The 23,435-nt window shown below is 46.4% G+C and overlaps 2 protein-coding genes across 10 annotated transcripts; both read left to right on the forward strand.

Annotated features, from left to right (window-relative positions):
* Positions 1-143: 143 nt before the first annotated feature.
* On the forward strand, positions 144-1,534 carry LOC100874640 (activator of basal transcription 1). Its single transcript, XM_012293900.2, has 3 exons — positions 144-488; positions 697-886; positions 977-1,534. The coding sequence occupies exons 1-3, from the start codon at positions 299-301 to the stop codon at positions 1,254-1,256; spliced, it is 660 nt and encodes a 219-aa protein (XP_012149290.1). The 5' UTR covers positions 144-298; the 3' UTR covers positions 1,257-1,534.
* Positions 1,535-3,347: 1,813 nt separating this feature from the next.
* ITP (ion transport peptide) lies at positions 3,348-23,350 on the forward strand. 9 transcript variants are annotated; one of them, XM_076542361.1, is made up of 4 exons: positions 3,348-3,443; positions 18,134-18,660; positions 19,053-19,173; positions 20,157-23,350. In XM_076542361.1, the coding sequence occupies exons 2-3, from the start codon at positions 18,137-18,139 to the stop codon at positions 19,171-19,173; spliced, it is 645 nt and encodes a 214-aa protein (XP_076398476.1). In that variant the 5' UTR covers positions 3,348-3,443; positions 18,134-18,136; the 3' UTR covers positions 20,157-23,350. The 9 variants fall into 9 exon arrangements, with proteins under 9 accessions (XP_076398476.1, XP_076398474.1, XP_076398467.1 ...); XM_076542359.1 differs by lacking the exon at positions 3,348-3,443 and adding an exon at positions 3,513-3,630; XM_076542352.1 differs by lacking the exon at positions 3,348-3,443 and adding an exon at positions 5,828-7,352.
* Positions 23,351-23,435: the final 85 nt, after the last annotated feature.

Raw genomic sequence — 23,435 nt, forward strand, 5'->3', positions numbered from 1 at the left:
GTCAGTTACGATAAACTGCAATAAAAATACACATAACTTGAGAATGATATGAGCATAGTAACGTAGTCGACCGAACTGTACAACTGCTGCGTACAATAACCGCGTATGTGTTGCGTCACGCGTCAAATCACTGCTGTCAACTACTGAACATTATATTGTACAATGTAAGTGCATGTTTGGTTGTCGGGAAAAAGAGCACAAAAATATTATTTGTTGAAAAAGAATTATAACGTTGACGAAACAGAAGTAAAGAGTAGGGCAATCAACCAACGGCGATTTATATATTAAAATTTAATAAATGGAGGTTGAAAAGACAGAAACTGATATGATGAACATATCAGACGAAAATACGACGGAAATAAAACGACAAAAGAGAGGAATCGTGTATTTGTCCAGTATACCTGAATATATGAGTATCGCGAAAATTCGTGAACTATTTTCAGTGTACGGAGAAGTTGGAAGAATGTATTTACAATTAGCACAGAATGGTTAGTTGTCACGCAAGAAAAGAAAAACTTGAATTTGTAAAGAACCTAACCTATATTCGATGTATCTTTTACATATATAGTGCAGTAAGCATTAATTTTGCAACTTCTAATTCACATTTTAAGTAATATTATAGTTTATATTAGATACGTGAAAAATATAGTAAAATTTTTCAAAGATTTTTATATTTCGTAATCACTTTGTCTTCAGAATTAGACAAGAATGGTAAACCAAAAAAACAAAAGAAAATTCGCAACAAACAATTTACTGAAGGTTGGGTTGAATTTAAAAGTAAAAGGGTAGCAAAATATGTAGCAGCTACATTAAACAATACTCAAGTATCGAACAAGAAAAAAAGTAAATTTTACGATGTTACATGGAATATAAAATATCTTCCAAGGTAAACTCTTAAAATTGTTATGAATGAAACGAGCGAGGTAAGAATATGTTTAAGCTTTATTTGTTTATTTATGTTTTATTTATTTACTAGGTTCAAATGGATTCATTTAAGCGAACGTTTAGCTTACGAGAAAGCAGTGCGTAAACAAAGACTTAGAACCGAAATTGCTCAAGTGAAGAGAGAAGTTAACTTCTTTTCTCATAACGTCGATAGGAGTATCAAGCTACAAAAGAAACAAGAACTAAGTGGCAGTAGTACATTTGTACCACCGGTTATAAAGCAAAGAGACACAGATGCAGAGATTAGAAGCAAGAAGGAAAGTGAAAATACAGTGGATAGGACAGATTTCTTAAAGTCATTATTTGCATAGTGAATGTTTAATGATACAGTTGAATGATACAGTGATGCGAAATGAGAGACTTGATATTTAAATATAATGGCAATCCATAGATGTTCAATTGCCATATAATAGAATTGTTCTCCTCTCTTTTTATCTTTCAATAGAGAACAAATAAAAAAATTTCTATAATTTTCAATAATTTTTATACATCTCTGTTATTTTTCGTTCTAAAAACATATTCATGCAAAATGACTTCAACATGTATCTATCATGACACGTTAACGAATAAATATTTCGTTTACATTAAACATTTGCGGTCATTTACTCGGGCGATTCTGGTTAATAATAAAAGATACATATTGTAAAAAACCGTGCTGTTGAAGAGATAAAGAAATTCGCGTGGAACGCCTCACGGTGATCCTGATTTGACTAGTATTTTTCAAGTTAATTTATAGTTGTCAATAATAGAGGCTCATTAGGCTCGATTGAAAGAAGTTTGAAGAAACGGAGGAACGAAGAAAAAGGAAGAAGGCGAAAAAGAGAAAGGGAAAGGAAGGAAGTAAAGTAAAAGAGATGGAAAAAGGGATGGCCGCAAGAAATTTGTTCACCACCGACGAAACGTCGATTCCGCCCCTTGACGATCAATTGGCTCAATTTAGACTGGGTTATTTTTCCGTCGATGAAAGAAGGTCAGTGTTTCGTTGCAACGCATGGCGCCACAGCGTCGCCTCGTACACGATGATCTCCCTATATTCTTAATTCTTATTTTCATTACCGTTAACCAACTCGAATAGCCTCCAACGGCGTAGAAACGTTAAAAGGAAGCCACGACTCTCGATATGGACCGAACGGATAATCTTCAATAGACCCAACGGCGATAACGGCGCGACGATGTAAAGATGATTTCGAATTTTCCATTTTATCCGACGAACAAAATATTTTTTTCGAGATTACTCGAATATTCGAATGTTTCTGTCCCGCATTCGATCCACTGTCGCTGTCGCGCTGACAATGGTAATAATATCTATCGATCATTTAATTCTATGTAACTTTCCAATCAACGAGTTTGCGTTGTCGCTATGATAGCAATTGCCTTTCGCATCACACAATAATACATAAGATTGTCGACAGCCGATGATTACGAGGTTGCGATACTCGGTCATCGACGATCATGATAATCTACGCGTTCCTTCCCTGGCAAACAGAAAGAATTTGTTCGCTCGAATTCGCTCGAAAAAATTATCGTTGCATGCAAGGAACAATGGTACCTAATGAAGCAGTCGATGAAAAGTCGAATTTAGGAGAACGATCCAGCAACTTGTGTATCCTTACAAGCTTAGAAACAAATGAATTTTTCTATATGATTCGTTAATTATTTGAATGCGATGTTGGTACGACGACGTCTCTGATCCTCGCGTTATCGAAGGGTATGCCGTCATTGTCTTCGGTTTAACAACGTATGTAGCATCTTTCTAAGATATTGTAATCGCGTTTCGTCTCACCTGTCTATCGATGGGATATGAAAAATAATTTAATTCTCACGTTGATAGGTGAATTTTTTTAGACTTCTGTTGGTCCTTCTCGTTGGTCGTCGCGTATCGACACAGCCAGCAACAGTACGCAGCTTACGTTTGTCCGCATCCCCTTGTCACCCACTGGCTTCAGTGAAATTCAACGGCACGTGTACTCAAGGCAATTTCTTTTTCTTTTTCTTGTTCGTCGTCGTCGTCGCCATCGTCGTTCCACGTGTATCCTAAAATTGTCGTTGATCAACTATGTTTTGTTCTCTCGTCAACGCCCACAGTTTTTCATTCTTCCTTTCCCTTGGTTGATTCTCAAACTGTATCTGCGTACGGTGTTTCATCGTGCATTCGCGTCCAATCTGCAAAAAGTCAAGTTGATACGATCCGATTGAATTCGGTTCGGTTCGAGCGTGTCCGACGAAAGGAAAAAACAAAATTACGAGAGGGTGAAGGAGGACACGTGCGAAAGAGCGGAGAAGAGAAAAAGGTAAAGAAACGTAAATAAATAGCTCGAATCGAAAAAGATGTAAGCTACTCGTTATTTGCAAGGAAGAAGATTGCAGACTCTATTTCTGCTTGTTCGCAATTAGGCGGGTAGCCGGTGGTGCCGAGGGAGGTAACTGGAAGCAGCAAGAGGGTGAAAGGGCGAAAGGCCGGAAGGGCGTGGGAGATAGCAGAGGGTAGCCATAACACGGTAATTCCCCGGCAAAGTTGAAGGAAGAAAGTGACGCAGAAAGACGTTCTTTCTGACAGAAAAAGATACATGCACCGAACACCCACCGCGAGAGGTGTATATTAGAGGAGGAACGGCACGGTGCTCGGATCAGAAGGATTCTGTTCGTTGTGCCGTTCCCGTCCGACCTAAGGAAGAGCGTATCGAGGTACGTCTTTCGAGATGCCGCTTAACAGTTATGCTCTGTACTTATTGTTATCTCGATCGACGCGAAACTTTTTGATTTTGGAAGAGACGCTACGCGGTACAGTTGGCATTGTCTTTAAAAGTCTAGGTTCGTCCTCGGTACCCAGTGTCGAGTGTCGAGTGTCGTATATCCGAGTGTCGAGTATCGCGTGTCGCGTCGCTTCGTTTCGAGTCGTAACTAGGAAATGAAGCGGCTAGGAAAATCGAAAGAAACGGGGCAGCAGAGAAATGACCGATCAACACTGACAATTCGAGCGTTCGGAGTCTTTCAAATTAATTTCGACTGAATCGAAAATCTTCGATTACGTTCGGAACCGCGCGTTTACGACGCAGGTATCGCGCCGATTCGCACGTGGCGTGTTTCGCCGGAAAAACGAAGAACTTTAAGGATTTCTCGATCGAGACTTACACCGAATCGAGTGACGCGCATCGGGATAATATTTACGCGTAACTACGTTTCGTTCGTAGCTTGATAACTATTATTTAACGATCGAAATGTAGTTTATTTCTATATTTTCTCCTTTTTTTATATACAGTGTTAAAAATGTGAAAAAGTTTCTTTCGTCGTTCGTAATCATCACCGATATTGCTATTTACGCGGCTCTGTTCGATTTTCGAGAAAACTCGCAGTTCGCGCTTTCTAAATAAAACATCGACGTTATTCGGAGTACTTGTTTCATATCCAAGAAGTTCAACTGCAAGTGGGCATAATCGTAAGGAATGGTAGCTAGAAGCGATACCGAACGAGTTTTTTCTTTATTAAAGTGATCGTTACGATTTTGTTTTTGGATTATTAACGAAAAACACGGAGCAGAGAGAGCGCATCCACGAGAGTGTTGGCTATGCGCCGATGTTGATCGTGGTTGCGAACAAACAAATCTGTGATGTATCGGTATCGTAGTACGCATCAGCCAATACGCAGTTGTACAATACAATTCATCAATTATTAATGAATATAAATATGCCGACAAAGCTAATTCTACGAGTCAAAATAAAATGAAAGTCAAGAATGGGAATTTTACATCTTGTTTGTTCGCGACTACTGTCAATATCAGTGCATAGTGAACACTCTTGTGGCTGAGACCGCGCGCTATAATAATTCAAAAACTAAACCTTAATGAACATTGTGGCAAAAAAAACTTGCTCGTTATTACACCGTCTGCGCTAATACCTGTTTTTTGCTATATTTCTTATTCTTTCGAAATTACGAATGCAGACATCAATGAAACATCAACATTGTTGGCGATAGAAATAACCGATTCGAATTCGGATTCGCGTTGAAATTTGTATGGAACCACTGGATCGCGATAAAGTTGAAAAAGTGAAACGAAAGTCGGGTCTATTCACCGTGCATCGAAGGTACGAACGATCGTTGGATCGATCGATTCGGAAAGATATTCCGAGCATTTTCTACGGAACTCGAAGGCGAGCTACTTTCCGTTTTCAGAGAAGTTGCAGAGTTATTTATAGCGTCGTGTAGTGATCTGCTTGTCGAAAAAAGGATATATCCGTCTTCCGTCCGTTTTCTCTTTATTTTTTTTCCAAAGTCTTTACTCGGGGAGCATTTAGATCGAACGATATCGATCGTCGACGATCGATAGCGTGCAGTACGGTTAGAATTAAACGAACACGCGTATCGATTTGCAGGAAATTTGAATAGCATAATTTTTTAGGAAAGTTCGACGACAAGGATCGGCGACGCGTTCCGCGCGCGATCGAATCGCGTGTCGCACGATATCGGTAAATAAAATGGAATGGTTTTCGGTCGCGGCCGGGGAACAGAAGTAGACACGGGTGAAAAGCAATGATCCGTAGAGTAAGGGGCACGGTGCAGGAAGCAGCGGAGAGAGCACGGTAGGAGCAAAGGCAGGAGCAGGAATAGCCGCTTCGGCTAAGCGGTGCGAGGGGAAGGACAAAGGGCGAAGAGGGCGGAGGAGAAGTAGAACGAAGGCTCTAATCGGTGTGGAAGGGGCTAGCAACGAACGGTCGCGCGTAAGAGGAACCTAGGCCGATCGTAGTTGTTTCGAGTAGCCGCTTGACTCGCGCAGGAGGGTCTTTTTAACCGTCCATTCGCGTTAAGTGGCAGTCGTAACAGAAAAGGATGACGAAGCGAGTGCGCGCTTCGTAGCCCGACGCATCGAGTCCGATCCCGAGTCAGTATTCGCCGTGATTGGCTACTCCGTACCAATCTTTTGCTCTTTGCGCCGAACCCGATAAATCAGTCGCGTCGCGTCTCTTTATACGTTATCTCAATACGTATTTCTCCTCGTCTTTCCCGACGACCGATTGGTTCCTGTCGAATTCACCGCTGATTCGTCCCTCGATCTCGTATTTGCCCGCGCTAGCGATTTATCGTCGTCGACGAGCCGATAAAGATTCTCTCGTCGCGCGCTTCGTTCGCTGGCTATCTCGGCAGCACGCGCGTACGTTAACGTCGCGTCACCGAGTGCGATCGGTATCGGAGTAATTTTCGATCGTTCGATAACCGACGGGAATCAACGAGGAAAAGAGTCGACGAATCGATCCGCGCAGACTTATCGAGGTATCCGTAAAAAAGTCGAGAAAGAAGGAAGGAAGGAAGGCGAGGCGGAAGAAAAGAAGGGGAAAAGATAATCGTGGTAAAACGAAAATAGAAGGAGGTGGCGGTAGAGGTAAAGGTGTCTCGGACGGAGGCGAAGGCGGTGGCGGTGGCAGTGGCAGTGGCAGTGGCAGTGGCGGTGACAGAGGCGGAGGTGGAGGCGGTAGAGGCGGCGAAGGAGGAGGAGAAGGAGGTGGAGCAGGAGGTGACGGTGGAAAAAAACTGCCGAGTAGCAGGATCGAAGGAAAGAGGGAAAGAAAGAGGCGATCGAGAAAAGTTGGAAAGCACCGACAACGTTGAAAAGGAATAAATTTCAGATGCATCGAGACTCGAGAAGTCGAGGTTTCGATAGAGGAAAAGAACGAAAGAGAGGAACGACGTGAAAACGAAAAACGATATTCGATGACCCGTTGGACGTTCGGTCGTTCGATCGACCGATCATTCGGTGAACCGTTCGACGATTCGGTCGGTGCGAGGAGATAGCTAACCGATGTCGAGCCTGAGCGCGTGAGAAAATTAGTTGGAGCGTATGCGCTGACTGGCACGGATACAGACATTAAACCTATCAGCTCTCCTCGTCGTTAACGGTCCTTGGTCGATGCGCGAGTACGGTTCGATGTTATGCAACTGTACCGATAGGAAAAATTCTGAATCGGAGCAAACGGACAGCGTTAGAGGATCCGAGGAAAAGTGTGAAAAAGTGGCGGTGAGAAAGTGGCGTGTGACGTAGAAACGAACCGTTACAAGAGGAAACAAAAGGGAGCCGAAAGAAGACGGGACGCGACGGGACGGTGCGAGAAGAGAAGAAAAGAGAAGAGACGAGACGGGACGAGACGAAACGAAAGTAGCGTAAAAGGCGAGGCGAGACTGTAACGTCGATCGTATATACCGTTGGTAAACTGTTACCGCTTCCTCGGAGAAAGATCGGTAATTCGTGCGAGTCGACGGACTATAAAGCTGTTTCGAGTTTCGAGAGGATCAAGTGGAATTTCGATGCAACTTTGATTCATCGGGGGAGATGAAGCTGCCGGCGCGTACCATTTACCATGGGGGACAACGACCGTCGCCGCGCTACGAGAAGCCGCGTCAACTTTGCGATCCGTTACGTGAGTTTCGAGAGCGAACGTACGCGAGAAACTAATCCGACCAACAAATCGATCGACCCGTTCGTGCAAAAGTAAGAAACAACAAACTCAGACAAATTTCTTTCCAAAATACTTGTCTCGCGTCTTTTCGAAACGATCGAGTCCAAGTCGATTTCGGTCGATCGGCTTCTTTCCTTCTTCGCCTCGCCGGCTCTATTCTCGGCACGATTCTTTTCGCGATCGCGATCCACTGGCCGAAGGGATATCGCGCGCGTCGGAAACGCTGGAAAATATTCGTTCCAGAATCGTATTTCTTCTACACTCGAATCGAATTTAATCGACTCGGCTAGTTTGTCGAGTCGCGTCGGTCAGTACACTTTTGACGGAAGTCATCGCGTAACGCGTAACACAAGTCAATTTCTGAGCTTCGCGGTCGCTTTGCTCCGTCGGTTTCTCGATTACGGCGATACGCGGCTAAACGCGAACAAGAAACGATTCCCGTGACAGGCTCGCGCGTTCACCATGTTCGTCGTTCGCTAGGCTTTGTTCGATTGCCGAGTAAAGCGTTTACCGAAAATGTAGCGAAAACTCGTCGGGTATACCTCGGCGGTTACAAGCGGATCCGATTCTGAACGCGTGGAAGGTAAAATGACGCAATCGGTTCGAATCCGTCGTTGGTTGATGCAACCGTAACGCGAGTTTACGCGAACCGTGACGAGACAGTTTTTCTAAAGTAGTTCGGTGCATTACTAACTACTTTTCCTCGGTATTTCCAAACGTTGCGTTAGATCAAAGAGCAACAAAGCGGAAAAGAATTACGGTCGTACGGGTTTTTTTACGCGATCATCGACGACGCGACCGACTGATCGTTCGTCGGAATGATGCCCCTTTTGTACGCGTTACGTACGCTCCAATTGGAATACGTTTCGTAGGCTCTAAATTTCATATTATTAAGCTTATTAGTCTTGACGCAAGAGTAGTTTAATTTCATGTTCGGAAAAAAAGTCGAAAGAATTAGACAAAAAGGTCGAACGAATCGTACGTTGGTTCGAATTCCTTGTTCGGGACGCGTAACGAATTACGCGGAATAAAGAGGAAGGGAGGAGACGAAACTAGATTAGAAGTATCGAGTTAATTAGCCGGATAAACGTTTAGCGAATCGGAACGAAAGGAAAGGACAAAACGCGAGTTATAAAAGGAGAACGAAGGCGGTTACTATCGTATAAAGTATAAAAAGTGTCGGCGATGGAAGCAAGCACGAAAGCGGAGACGGAGCTAGAATGATTATCGACGGTAACGGAGGTGGTGGCAAAAGCGATAGTGGCGGTGTAGAAGGTTGTGGTAAAAGCGGCGCGGCAGTGACGGTAATACGGATGACGAAAAACGCAGGGGGGAGTTTATAGAAACGCGGAATTCCAATTGGTCAGCGATTCGAGCATATTACGAGCGACCGTACGATTAACGCGAGTTCGAACGTTTACGTGCGACGCGTCTATTCGCTATCTCGCGAAAGAGAAATCGGATGAGATAAAGGGCATCGTAGAAATTCGATGAATGGGCCATTGAACAGGTACGTAGGTAAGCGAATAGATAGATAAAAAAGAAGAAATAGGATTAAATTAAGGAAGGATAGAGAGAGAGAGAGTGAGAGGGGTCGGCGTACGAGAACGAGAGGAAAAAATAAATAAACGCGGAGGGGAAGTCTTTGACGAATGCGAACGCGAAGGCGAAGAGGAAGCGAATCGAGCGAAAATAGAAACGTCGAATTTAGTTTAAAGGCCGATCGGTGCGTGGCTACCTATGCACTGGACGTCGCGACTTGTCGGAGAACGTTCGTCCTTCGATGTATCTCGCGGTCGACGATGCGACGCTCGGCGACGCGGCGATGTCGGAGCCGAAGTCTCGAAGCCGTAAGGGGGTGGGTGGTCGAGGAGGCGGGCGAGCGGGCATTCTGCCGCGCGCGCGCCTTTCTCGAGATCGCGATACCACAGTTCCGCGGTGGTACTTGTCTCGCGTGTTTCCTTCCGCGACGTTTCAGGAACTACCTCGAAGAAGGAAGTGTTTAGTGCGAGGCAACGATACGAAAATATGGTGTTTCATCAAAGATCAGTGATTAAACCACAAAGTAAGCGTTAGAATTTTTCGTTGCGAAAGACGTGTCCGAGGAATAATATCGCGAATCGACCAGCGATTTTGACATTTTCTATCGGCGACCGATAGCGTATAGAAAAAGAAAATCGCTAGAGAGAGGACGTCGTAATTTATTCGCGTCGTTGTGTGCGGTCGGGAAAAGTTTTTCGTCCGCTCGAAATTTACCACGAAGAGAGAGTGATCGCGAGCGAACACCGAGCCATCGGGCGTGAAGGGAAGGGAAAGAAGGAAAGGAGCAAGAAAGAGGAATATAGGTAACGGAGGATGGGAGGGTGGGTCGGGGCAAAGGAAATAAAGGGGTGAGAACAGAGGGAAAGAGAGATAAAGAGGGCGCGAAAGGTAGGGCAAAAAAGTAGGAAAGAAGAATAAAAGAGAAATTACGGAAAAGCGATATAGAAAAGAAAATAAGAAAGGAGAGAGGAAGGAAGGAAGGAAAGAAGAAGGACGGTGGAAAGAAAGAGGAAGAAGATAGAGGCGTATAGAGGAGTAAGATAATTAAAGTTCGTAAAGGGTGCCGACAGGATCTCGAAAGAAGCGGGAAACGGCAAACTTGATAGAAACGAGAAAAATAACGTTAAAAACGTAAGTGTTATTGCATCGCATATTTACAATACAAGCGTAACCGTTCGAGTTTCGTAAACGCGTTCGACGTAAACTTATTATCGCGTTTACGAAAGTCGAGATTAGACCAACGAATTCGAATTTCGATCGATTCCAGAGAACAAGCCGATATCGTCTCGATCGTTTTCGCGATCGGAAAAATTCCAACGAATCCGCGACGCGCGAACGTTTCGAAAAGTCGAACTGAGTCGATTCCTCGAACTCCCTCGTTATTTTCTTTTTTTTTTTTTTATCTTTTCTTTTATACATCATTTACTAACAATAAGTGTCTCGGTTCGTCGTCGATCGATTAACGCGTTGTTCCTTTTTTTTTTCGCTTTTATAATTTCGCTCGCAACCGATTAAATACGATGATCGAAAGGAGGTTGGTTGGAAGAATTAAAACGGGGTCGGTCGCGTCGCACCGCGCCGCACCGCGCCGAGTCGGGTCGAATTCGACCATATGTCACCTCGAGAAGGTTAACGAAGAAGAACGGGAAGCTCCGTTAGAAGGAGAAACGAGTAATTGCTCGTGAAATATTCGAAAAGGTGAAAAGAAGACAGAGAACGAAAGGGGGCACGGGGCGTCTATCTTTAGAATTCATTCAGGGGATCTTGTGTCTTGTACTCGCGGTCGAGCCGAGGATCAAACGCGAGTTGACTCATGCTCGAAAGATCAACGTACACGCGAGCAAGTGGGAGCCAAAACGAATTCGACGACGCGTTCTTTGGTTAGATCGTTAGATGTTCTTTCTCGATCGCGATTCGCTCGAACCGTGTCGCGCGAACAAAAAGAATTCGCGCCGACAAGAGCAAACACGATTCGACGGTAATATTTACGAACGATAAACGCTTCGATTCGAAGATTTCTCTCGGCGTATCCTTGATAGCTGCGTCGTTAGAGATAACATTGTAACAGATCGAATCGGAAGGAGGAGAAAGGACAGAAAAAATAAGGAAAATGAGAAAATAAGGATAACGGAGGAAAGAAAAGGTGTAAAAATAGAGGGAAACTGCATAGCGGTAATGATTATATCGCGGAGATAAAGAATTATTAGCGAAGGATGTAACGAAGAGACGCGAAAGAGTAGGAGGAACGGAGTACAGCAGCCACCTGTAGCTCGGCACTATTCGCGACACGCCTCTCGAGAAATTCACCGAGCGAGCGTGCGCGAGCGTACGCGTCAACTTTTCCGTCAAACGAACAGAGAGGCAAGATTTATCGCGTAAATCTCCGAGTCGTATTCCGACTGGAGTTTTCCAAGATCGTTCGAGACGGCGCAACGGAAACGAATCGGTTATTTCGACGGTTCTACGCGAAACGGCTCGTGTCCGGGTGCATTACACGCGTATCATTGGCGGCTTCGAAAATATCTCGGCGGTCTTTTCTTAGATCGGTGGTTGTCGCGCGGTCGAGTCGCACGCTCTCTCGAAACTATTTAAAGAGAACGGAATGAATCGAATACTACGGCCGTTTTACAGCGGTCCGCGTTACGAGCCGAGCCAGAACACCGATTAATAATCGCGTTAGATCGTAGTAACGCCCCTTTCGAACGAGAACTGGTCCTTGGCGTTTGATTCTAATCTCCGGAAAACGAATAAAAAAGGGAGAAAGAAACAACGGACACTCGTTGCTCGACATTCTCGGGTACATTTCGTACTTTGGTCTCGAACGACCGCTACGCGTACTTCTAATCGATAGTTTCTCGAAAAATTCGACAAAGATGTTTTAACCGATAAAAGTACGATACGGTCGTCGAACACGAAAACGAAGAAAAAAGAGGAAAGAAAATAAAAGGCGAAGCAAGTGGAAGCAAAGGAAGAGAAGGAAGCAAGAGGAAAAAAGGAAATAAAAGAGAAAGGGAGGGAAGGGAAGGGCAAGGGAAGGGGCGATAAGGGAAGGGGCGGTAAGGGTAAGGTAGGGGAAGGGCAGGGAAGAGAAGAGAAAGGAAAAGAAGGCGTATATCCGAGTATCCAGAGAAAATACAGCGAAACGCGCAACGCAAGATGCGGTGAAGCGAAACGAGAGAAGCAAAAGACGAAGAAAGGCTACGAGCCGTAACGCGAACCATAGGACGCCAAGCTGTCTGCCGGAACGCTGCTTTACGCCCCACTACGAGCCTTCGACGCTAATATCCAATCGCGACGTTGCTGCCAGTACCGACTACTTCTCTCGTCTTATTCTTCCTCCTATGTTTTTTCTTCCTTTTTTCTCTACTTTTCTTTTTCTATTTCTTCTCTTCTTTTTCTTTCGTTTTTTCTTTCTTTTTGCTCGCGTGTTCGCATCCGCGAGGAGTCGACTTCGAGCTCGTCGTTTACGTCGATGCTCTCGAGCGTATCGGTATCGTTAATTCGATCGATATCGCGATAATATCGACGAGCGAGAACGAAGGAGAATCGGGGCCAGAGGAAGAAGCGAACCGTTTGTCAGGGTAGAAGGAGGATAAAACGATAGAACGACGATACCGGGGCGTCGAGATGATCGGAGCAGAAGCACGGAGAGGTCGAAACGAGACGAGCAGAACGGCGGTAGAGCCGACTACCACAGAGCTGGCTTTGTCCTACATACGAGAGATAGCGCGTACGCTTTTGCGTTTCTCGAGCCTAACCGGCCGCCTCCTGACCAGCCGGATCGCGTAAATAAATCGTACGATTCTCCCCTCGCAGCTTCCTCTTAGCCTTCGAGTTGGAGAACCATTCCAGGCATACCGAGAAAAAGACACTAATGCCCGCAAGGTCTGGAGAAACAGTAGCTTCACTGTCGATTACTTCGCGTATTCCCCTACGCTTTCTCGTCGCGACGTCGCGCGCCTCGATTTTATCCCCCGTTCGACACGTACTCTTTATTTTTCTGGATCTCGAACGAATTCGAGAACGATCCGTTCGCGCTAGGCGCGTAATATTCTCGGCGAATAGAATAGTTGGCGAGAAACAGTGACTAAAGAGAGAGAGATTGCGGCCAGGGGGGTAGGGGGCAGAGAAAAAGAAAGAAGGAAGGGCGAAAGGAAAGGCAAGCCGTGCACGCGGGCATAAAGCTCAATCCGGGCGACACACCTGTTGAGCATTCCTTCGCAAATACCCGCGCGTCGACTACGTGCATTACATACGAAGTTGTACGCGAGCGCAGCTGTGCTTGGCTCGGTTTCGCTTGGCACGGCTTGCCTTGTCTTGCCTTGCCTTGTCTTGCTTCGCCTTGGACACGAGCGGCTCACGAGAAAGCCCATCCATTCCACGAATTTCATGGAAATAAGTTGTATTCTCGTTTCGACCTGCTCGATTCAGCGACCATGACTCGTTCCCACCAAGTTTTTCCTTCTGCTTTTCGAATCGGAAAACGTCCTCGTCCTGCCGATCGGCGCGATCTAAACGACGATCGTTCGATTCTCTCTCGGAAATTTCGAAATATTCGCGTATCGCGAACCCTGCCTCGGGATTTTCTCGAAATTAATTGTCGAGGCACGCGAGCGTCGCGTCGTTCGACTCGGCCGATTGTTCGCGAAATGCTCCTAAATTACGTTTCTCGTAGATGGCTCAAGGTCAATAGACGCTGCTCGTTACGCGCTCGAACCCCGTACGCTTTTGTAGCTGGATCGGATTGTTCCGGAGAATGGAAAGGGCAACACGTCGACGCGACGAAATAACGAGAAACGAGATACGATGGAAGGAACATCGAAGAAACGAGCAGCAGCGCTCGGTCGATGAATGAGTTTAAAGACTATCGGAATCGCTTAACGCTTAATCGTCGGTCGCCGTTGGCATAGGTTAATAGGACTGTCCTTATGTAATTAACGCGAACGATTGACGTCATTGGCTCCTCTATTTACGTAGTCTCGGTTCGATGAATCGACGAATCGCGCATTGTACGAGTTTCTGTTTTCTCGTCTCGACGCTCGGTTCGAGGTATCGAATCGTTTCTACGAAAAGGGCTGACGTCAGAAATACTTTTCGTTTTTTCTGTTCGCTTCGCGCTCATTCCGCGCTCGTTCCGCGCTCGTTCCGAGTATTAGCCGCAAACGGTATCTTCCTATTAGAATCGCGTCACGATCAAAAATATCCTCTTCGATTTCGATTTTTCGGCTCGTTTCGCGTCCGTTTCGGGTAAAAGGCGCGCGCCTTTCAAAGTTTCCTCGTCGCCGCGAACGATCGGCGAATTTTGATCGTAAAACGCGACCGATTCGTGCATGTCGATGGAAAGGAAAAAAACCTTGGAAACGAGAAGAAAGAAAAACAAGGAGGAGGATGAGGAGAAGGAAGAGAAAGGAGAAGAGGGCTCGATCGCTCGCGTTCGGAATCGCGCGCAGCGTATAGATCGCCGGTTTCAGCCTTTTCCTTCTCGTCGAGGTTACGAACGGCATCTGTACGCGTCAGAGCACACCTGGGTGGTGATCTCGCGTATTAAATTATCGTCGCGTTGATCTCGCGAGCGAGCAGGAGATCGTTAGTTTTACTCCAAGATCCCGCGATCGAGGACGCCGGACGCCTCGATTCTTCGTCGTCCGTTCAACCCGCCTATCTCTCCTTCTCCTCGAGTTCTTCGGCTTCTCCGCGTCCTTCTCTTCTCCCCTCCCTCTAGCCAATCCTTGCCCTCCCTTTTCTCTCTTCTTTCCTCTTTCTTATTTCTTCTCTCTTGTCTTTCCCTCCTCCCCTCCTGTCCTACCTCTTTGATGGTCGATCGTGACCAGATAACCAGCACTTTCGCGGCACTTTCAAAGTACCTCTAGCTACGTACAAGCCCGCCAGAAAGTTCTCGAACCTCCTCGCCTGATCATACGATAAAATAGGATAGGACATCGCGGTCGAGATTTTCGTCTTTCGCCTTCTCTTTCCTGTCTCTCGATCTCTCTCTCTCTCTCTCCCTCTCTTTAAGATCGCGTCTAGGTTTCTCATTCGGAGCGATCGAACTCGTCCAAGTAGATTTCCGTTCCGGGTTCGATCTCTTTACGACTTTGCGTAACGTCGAGCAAACGAGAAGAGCGAAGAACGAGGGAAAAGAGAATCGGCGAACGCGGTCGAGGATCGCGGATCGTTCGGTGGTTCTCGCTTCGTCCGCTACCTCGTTGTCGCTTGATTTACGATTTTTAGCCCCCTCTCTCCCTTCCTCCTTCCTTCCCTCCGCCTCTTACCCTCTCCACATCTCGTTAATTAAACCTTTTCAACTCGCTGCCTACTTTTTTCTTTCCTTCCTTCTCGTTCTAGCTTTTCTGTTTTTCTCCTTTACACTCTCTCTCTCTCTCTGTGGTCGTTGTTTCGGCTTTCGATACGAATCTCGTAGGAATATCGCACGAAACGCGTTAGTATTCGAACGAACGATTAGAGGCGGATACGTCGGAAGAATATCGGAAGTTTGTCTGGAAGAAAGGAAGAAAGAAAGATAAACCGAATTGGAAAGGGCAAAAAAGAAAGTGGAGTGCGCGTAGAGGAGAGTTACGAAGGTGGTAGAAAGGAAGAAACAGAAACTGACGGTCGGACAAAGTCAGACAGCGAGCAGCGAGGTGCACGCGCGGTTCTAGCGAGGAGGAGGTCCCTCCCGAGCTCGTCGAGCAACTCCTTCTCACGATTGAGTCATCCGGCAGAAGAAAAGGACCACCTGGTGAGGAGAGCCAACGATTCGTCTAACGATATGGAAGCGTTTCGCCTCGTAGCTCCGTCCTCTTATTTCCATCGAGCAGACTCGTTTCGACCGGGTTTTATTCGACTTTCCTGGGACGCTGTTCTCGCGTTATCGTCCCTCTCTCTTGCGCGCCTATCTTTCCCGCTCATCTTCGTTTACCATTTTTTTTTTTTCTTCTTCTTCTTCTCGCCATCATTTTCTTTCGCCTGTTCGCGGAACGTATACGAAACGAGTAAAACTCCGAGTTTGTCGTCGGAGAAAATACAGGTAGAATCGTTATTGGAAAGAAACGATAAGAAATTGACGAGTGCGCGGTGGTTCTGGGCGGCGTGGCGCGTTTCGATCGGAACGGAGACGGTAAGCGCGTCCCGATGGAAAGTTTGCGTATGGTCGGGGGGTAATCGCTCGATCGGAGTACGTATAACCGGTGACTGGGATAACAGCGCACGACCGCGTCGCGAAGCGGTGCCGAAGGCTGTATAATTTTTTGCTACGGGGGATTTACAGATTGCACACCTGTGCGTAGCTTGGTCGAGGAAAGACCTCACCTGTCGAGCAACCGGTCTCCATTGACTTTTTCTTCGTTTACGTACAGCTCGCGTTGCCCGCTGCTCTCCACCCGACTCTCCGCTATCTGTTCTTCGTCCTTAGCCCTCTGCCGCCCGTCGACGTCCGTTCTCTCCGTCTTCGCTCTATATCTTTCAATTTTTATCTCTACTTTTTCTTTTCCTCGCTCGTTGCTCGTCGACGTCGCTCGCCGCTCGTATTTTGGCCCTTTTTGCTCCTTAACTTAACCCCTCGCGCTCGACACGGAGGACGCGTTTCGAAGAAAGTCTCCCCCCGGAGAGCGATCGTTCGCCGAACAAAAGTTTGCCACGCTTTCGCTTTCGACGGTCGCGCGGCCGACCATACGCGAGACCGTCGCCGCGTTAGGGTCGTTCGTAGAAAGGTACTTTTCGTTCCAGTTACGATTCGATGCGTGTCTTCCTTTTACGCAACGCGAACGTAGGATTACGAACGTAGGTGTTGTTACGCGTCGAACGGAACACGTAACGCGCCTGTTCGGCAAACGAGCTCGACCGATCGGATTTCGCTCGGCGAATCGAAGGTATTCTCGATCGGCGCGATTCGAATCGACGTCGCCGAGCCGACGGTACGCGACGCGAATAATCGAAGAAAACGATCGATCCTCGAGGAGAGGATCCGGCGACGACCACTCGATCCGAGAAAGCATCGGGCGGTCTATTAAACGATCGAGACCGAACGACTTTAGCGGCAAATTATCAGGCCGTAGGCAATTACCAGGTGGGGGTTCGATACAGAGTGAAGCGGTTCGAGAGTTCCGAGAATCGGTCGTGGCTAAAAATAAGATCCCACCCGGGAGCAGTGATTATGTTCCGAAAAAAGAGAACTGGGCGAAACGCTCTCCTCGGCGTGCGCAGGTGCCGCAGATGAGACGTGGAAAAAGGACGAACGAGAAACCGTCGTGCGTTCGAGAATCTCGCGTTGCCCCTCGTCTCGCTGCGCCACGAGAGTAGAGAGAATAACCAAGAGAGAGTAACCAAGAGAGCAACCAAGAGAGTAACCAAGAGAATAACCAAGAGAGTAGAACCGAGAGAGCAAGGAAGAGAGGGGCCCCATGGTTTCGCGCGCATTGCTATGCAGTACCGTGCCATGCCGTGCTCAGCCGTACTCTGCCGCACCACACCGCGCACCGTTCCATTCCGTTTCGTTCCGTTCCGTTCCGCGTGGTATCGCGTCATGCCGTGTCGTGACGTGCCCGTGCTTCGCTCCTCCGCTTCGTTCCTTGCCGAGTCGAGCTTTGGCTCGGCTTAATGAAGTTGTCGGTTCAGGACGTTTACAGGTGGGGTCTACCTGCGTGTGGTCCATTCACGGGGACTGCCGCGGGACTGCCGCGGGACTGGTTAGGATCGCTTTACGTCTTTGCTTTTACCTCTCGTACCGCTTCGGGATGCCGTGCGTTCGAGCGGGACCGATCCTCCTTGTCGTCACCGTCGCCGCTTAGTTGTTTGTTACCGTCGATGCAGAGTGGCAGGAGGGCGATCGCTATTACGTTCCCTGCTCGCCTTAGAGCGACCGGTGATAGAGTTCGCGTGGAAGGGGATTCGCGAAAGGGAGCGCCGAAACTCGCGTGTACGTACGATATCCGAGGAATCCTCCGCCGCCACCTACTCTACCGATCTACGCCACCTACCGATTTCTATTTTCGCCGAAGCTTTCGATCGAACCTGCCCCTTCTTGCTTCGTCTCCTCGCGACGTCCCCTTACTTTCCGCTCGCGCCTCCGTCCTCGCTCGCCTCTTGTTTTCGCCAAATATTCTCGGCCGCGATCGTAGCCGTTTCGCGAGGATCCACGCGATCCGTTTGTTTCTCGGTTTTGCGCCACCGCCGGTAAGACGATTCGTTTTCTTCTTTTGCAGACAATGCATCGACAACAGAGACTTCGATCGCCATCGTTACCCTCGTCGTCGTCGTCGTTATCGCTGCCGCTCTCAACGTCCCGATCGCCGGTCTCGACGTCGTCGTCACCGATGACGTTATCCGCGTCAACCTCGATGTCGTCCGCGTCGCAGCCGTCAGCGTCTACCTTTTTATCCTCTACGAGCACGTGGCCAACCTCGAACCAGTCGTATTCTTGGAGCGTGCAGCAGACTTCCTGTTCGAGGTTATCCTCGTTACCGAGCGAATCGTCGCTCGTTTCGACCGCTTCGATACCGTGTCCGAGATTGGTTTCCGTGTTGGCTTGGTCGGTGACGTTGTTACTCGTCTCTTCCTGTATCGGCCTGACGGACGCTGGAATCTTGAACGGGCATCCTTTGGGTAAAAGGTCGTTCATCGATATCCAATGCAAGGGTATATACGACAAGAGCATTTTCGCTCGATTGGATCGTATCTGCGAGGATTGTTACAACCTATTCCGGGAGCCTCAGTTGCATCAACTGTGCAGGTAATCGCGTTTACGGCAATTCTCCTCCTCTCTACGCTCTCACTCTTGCTCTCGACGTCGTCGTTTAATCGCGAACGCCGAGCCGACTCTCCTTCGTTTTTCACTTTTTAACGCGTAACTCGGTTCTATTCTCGTTTCAACTTTTCGTTCTGACGCGCCTCCGTCTCGATCATCGATCCCGTGCGATCCGAAATTTATCCGAAATTTATCCGAAACCGCGTCGAAAAGTCGTCGAAGAATCTGCTCGTCGAACGCGTCTCGATTAAACGATTTCGATCGGCGAGAATGTTTCTCGTTCGTTTTCAGCGGCCGGATCGAGGACGAATCCCGAGAGAACGCGACAACGGATTAGCCGCTTATACCGTTTATATTTTCACATTTTCTTTTTCCAGGAAAAACTGTTTCACGTCAGACTACTTCAAAGGATGCTTAGACGTGCTATTGCTACAAGACGAAGTAGAGAAGATCCAAACGTGGATCAAGCAACTTCACGGAGCGGAACCCGGGGTTTAGGTAGCTTCTTTTTTTACGTTTATGATTTATCGTTACCGCTTATTTTCGTTTCCTTGCTTTTTACGCGTATATCGTTCGGTGTCCGCGTTCTCCTATACCCCGCTACGTCCATTCCTCTCGCCGGGACCTATCGCTTGGCCACTTTCTCCCTCGAGCAACCGCGCGTTTGTCCGTTTCGCCTAAATTCCTTGCCGAACCTTCGCGATCTTTTCTTCCCAGCATTCTTACGTTTTCCCCGTTCGTCGTTACCCGTCTTTCGCCGACTGTATGTTCGTTTTCGTTGCTCCCCGATTCTATCTTTCCGACCGATCTACTACTTCGTTCCGTATTCGCGGATTCCTACGAAAAACGATTCGCCTTTGACGTCGTCCCAACCATTGACGGACAACGATTCGACGATACGCGTCTATTCGCGCACGCTGTACACGTTATTAGGTAATTGTCTCAGTTTAAATTCGCGATAGCGAGTAACATCGATCGGTAACGACACCGTATCGTTGTACGGGTAGACAATTTTTTCAACGCGACTCTTCCCTTTTTCTACCCACCACATTTTTTCCAACGCAACGAGATATCGCCATTTTTTCAAAACCTTTTTCAACGTTTTTACCATTTTTTTCGGCATTCGCGCGAGGCATATTTTTCAGACTGCCGTGCATCGTTCGCCGATGGGGATGCTGCGAAATCGATCGAAACATGTCTTTTTGCGACGTTTAAATATTTTTGCAGGTTCTCGCCGAGAATATGGTCGCGAGATTTTTTGCATCTAGCCTCGTAGCGATGACGAGCTGTGTTTTGCGACGGATCCGTCGCGTCGTGTCGCCGCTAGCGCGTAAACGTTCTCCGATCCGTGAAAAACGGACACAGATATCGCGAAAACGACACGACGCGAACGAGTCCTCGCCACGAACCACGAGATACAACGTCCGCGTTCGATCGCTGAATCTAATGACGTTCGTTTGTTTGCTGTTGCGTTCGTTTAGGCAAGGCTGCTTTGGTACGCAATACTTTACGAGCTGTTATCAGGCGTTGCTGCTTGAAGACGAGAAGGAAAAGTTTGAAGAGATGGTCGAGTATCTAGGCGGTAAGAAGTAACAGGGAAGAAGAGAGAGACGCGCTCGCATCGCGAACGGTTCATTCGCAACACCCAAGATGAACCACGATTCCAGCGACGACGTCGACGAGGAACAACGAACGAGACGCGAAAGACGAGAAACGAGATACCAGATACCAGATACCAGATACGAGATACCAGATACAAGATACGAGATACGGCGAGCTATCGACTTCCAACGTTAACCATCCTCGTAACTGTACGCAGAATCTTGGACACAACGGCATTCGTTCGATGTTCCCTTCGCGCTCTTCCCTTTGTCACATTTGTCGAGACATCGAACGCGCACCTAAACTGGGGATTCGAAGTGCGCCTTCGAAGCACGCTAAGCGATCGTCGGTACACGTACCTTCCCCTCTTTCTTTTATTAGGAACGCAACGATACTATACTATACGATACGACAACGATACGATACGCTACGCGAACCCGATCGATATTCGATAGAGAACGACCAAACGACGGATCGAGATTGATTTTAGAAAATTCCAAATGAAACAGACGCGATCAGCCATGGTACAGTTGCTCTTTCGTTTATTACGATCGTTTTCCTCGTTTCCGTTCCGTCAAAAAGTTGCGCGTCTCGATTCCAATTCTCTACGCCTCCATCTCGACCCTCGATAAACCCATCTACGAATCTAGTCGACAGAATATTTGCGCTCGCGTATTGCGCCTTTTGTCTTTTTATCCGATTAATCATTAATTATTTTTACGTCGAGTATCGTCGTTCGTTATTACGGCGATTATTATTTTTTATTTTCTTTTATAATACATATATATGTATCTATATATGTATATATACATATATGTATATATAATACATATATATATAATATATACATGATACGTATCGCTGAGTGAATTCCTGTGACGGAAAAGACAGCGATTACGCTTTACACGCGTTACTTATCCACGTGCATCGATTCGCTGAAATTTGGTCAAATTGCCCGAACGCGATCCTTTTTCGTTTGCTAAAATTATCGTCGAAAATATTCGCGAATTAGAATAAGCCATTTCGAACGCGCGACGCTCGGAACTACGCGACCAATTTGGATTTTATTCTGATAGGACGGAGTTTCACCGATCGGACGATCGTTTTTGCTCGATCGGCAAAGAAAAGCCATCGAAGAAGCACGAAAACCGTTCGCGAACTACCTTCTTATCGATGCCGACGTTAGTTTTATTTAGAATACCTTTTTTACTCTCTATCGCTGAATCTCTGTTGTGAATCTCTATCGCGAATCTCCTGCTATCCTCACTTACTTACGCTATATTATCGCACCGATCGAAACACCTACCATCGTTCGTTTTATCGTTACCGCTACTGCTCCTATTCTCGTTACTCTCGCTGCTACTACTTTTATCTCGCCAACGGTAACGGCAACGCCGTCGCCAATTCCATCGATACACTTCGTTCTAACCAGCCTCGTTCTTCCAATATTATTATTATTATTATTATTACTATTATTATTATTAATATTATTATTATTATTATTATTATCATCATCGTTACCGTTGTTGTTGCCATCGACGAAATCGTTATTGCTTTTGCTACCCTCGTTACATCGTTACCGTTTCGACTTGAACTCGATCAAACCACGACCAAACTTACCTACTTTCGCGATTATTATTCTTCCTGTTATATTTCCGTTGCTCTTTCTCTCCCTCTCTAACAGCTAACACCGTCATCGTTGCTATCGTTACTATTATATCGTATTACGTTATATAATATTGTATTGTTAGTTTATAGTATACTTATTGTTGTTACAATTGTCACGATATCGCTACGACGACTCCGTGTTCGTTTTCGACGATTACGAAGTTAGAAATTGCCGGGAAAGAATCGTGCATCGTACGGAACAGCGACGAATACGACGTCGATGGAACGACCGACTCGAGCTCGGACTCGTCAACGCGAATCGGATTATGAACGGAGTACGTTATTCGTACGTATTACACGCGTAATATTTATTTATTTCTTCGCGTTCTTTAATTTCGAGAAGGGCGATCGTAAAGCGGTCATAAAACTTATCGACGATCTTCTTCGACGAGATGCTATCGTATCGTAAGAAAAAGAAACGACGATAGAACGAGATGTCTATCGTTTTCGCCTGACATACGTATTATTCGTGCTCCAATGGATGATCTCTGACTGTCTTGCAGGAATCGTTGGTAACTGGCCGATATCGAGATTCCTCTTTTAATCTTATCGAATATTATTTAAGATTCTAACGCATTCCCAGTTTAGGGAATTACGAGCATTCCAAAATCAGTATTGAACTCATTCCGACACTGTTCCACAATCTTCTTGTCGACGCATATTCATTTTGTTTCTACCGCCGCGCACCGGCTCTCCGCCGAGAAACGCCAATTATTTCGACCGATTCGTTCGAAAGCTGTTCATTCGAATTCAAACGAAGACGGACAACCGCTACAACTTTTCACTACTTTACTCTATCTTCGCTTTCATCCTTTTCTCTTCTCTTCTCTTATCTTATCTTATCGTCTCTCCTCTTCTCTTCATTTTTCTAGTTTTTTAACTTATTCGTGTTTTGTCCCGACATTACCATTATTACGCTTTCGAAATGCGCAGGTAGAAACGAAAAGAGAAACGGCTAAGAATGCGTATACTATCCGATTTGATTCTTGTACAATTCTATATATAGATATATAGATATTAAAGATATATATATATATATATATAAATATATAATGTATATTATATTATGCTTTATATAATATATAATATATATTATATACATTATACACATACGTATATATATACATACACAAATAAATACGTACATCCGTATATGCGGATGTATGCGAGCACGCGCGCGCAGCGCGTTAGTACACGCTGATACTGTGCGTGTGCACGTGCGCGTTCGCATACCCACGAACGCGTATACAAAATGTAAACGCATGTATATGCATACGAGAATGCGTACACGCTCTTCATGTACCTAAGCGATGTGTATGCACGCGTGTGCGTACGCGTATGATTATTGACACGAATATTTAAGTCTATTCTTGTTTTGCGTGAATAAAGATGATTCAAAAATCAACGTTCGACATCGTCTTCTTTCCCCCTCGTTCTTCAAACGATCCAACATCGCTTCGTTCTTATTAACATTACGATCTACTGGATCG

This window comes from Megachile rotundata, chromosome 2, assembly GCF_050947335.1.
Source record: "Megachile rotundata isolate GNS110a chromosome 2, iyMegRotu1, whole genome shotgun sequence".
In the NCBI taxonomy this organism is placed as follows: domain Eukaryota; kingdom Metazoa; phylum Arthropoda; class Insecta; order Hymenoptera; family Megachilidae; genus Megachile; species Megachile rotundata.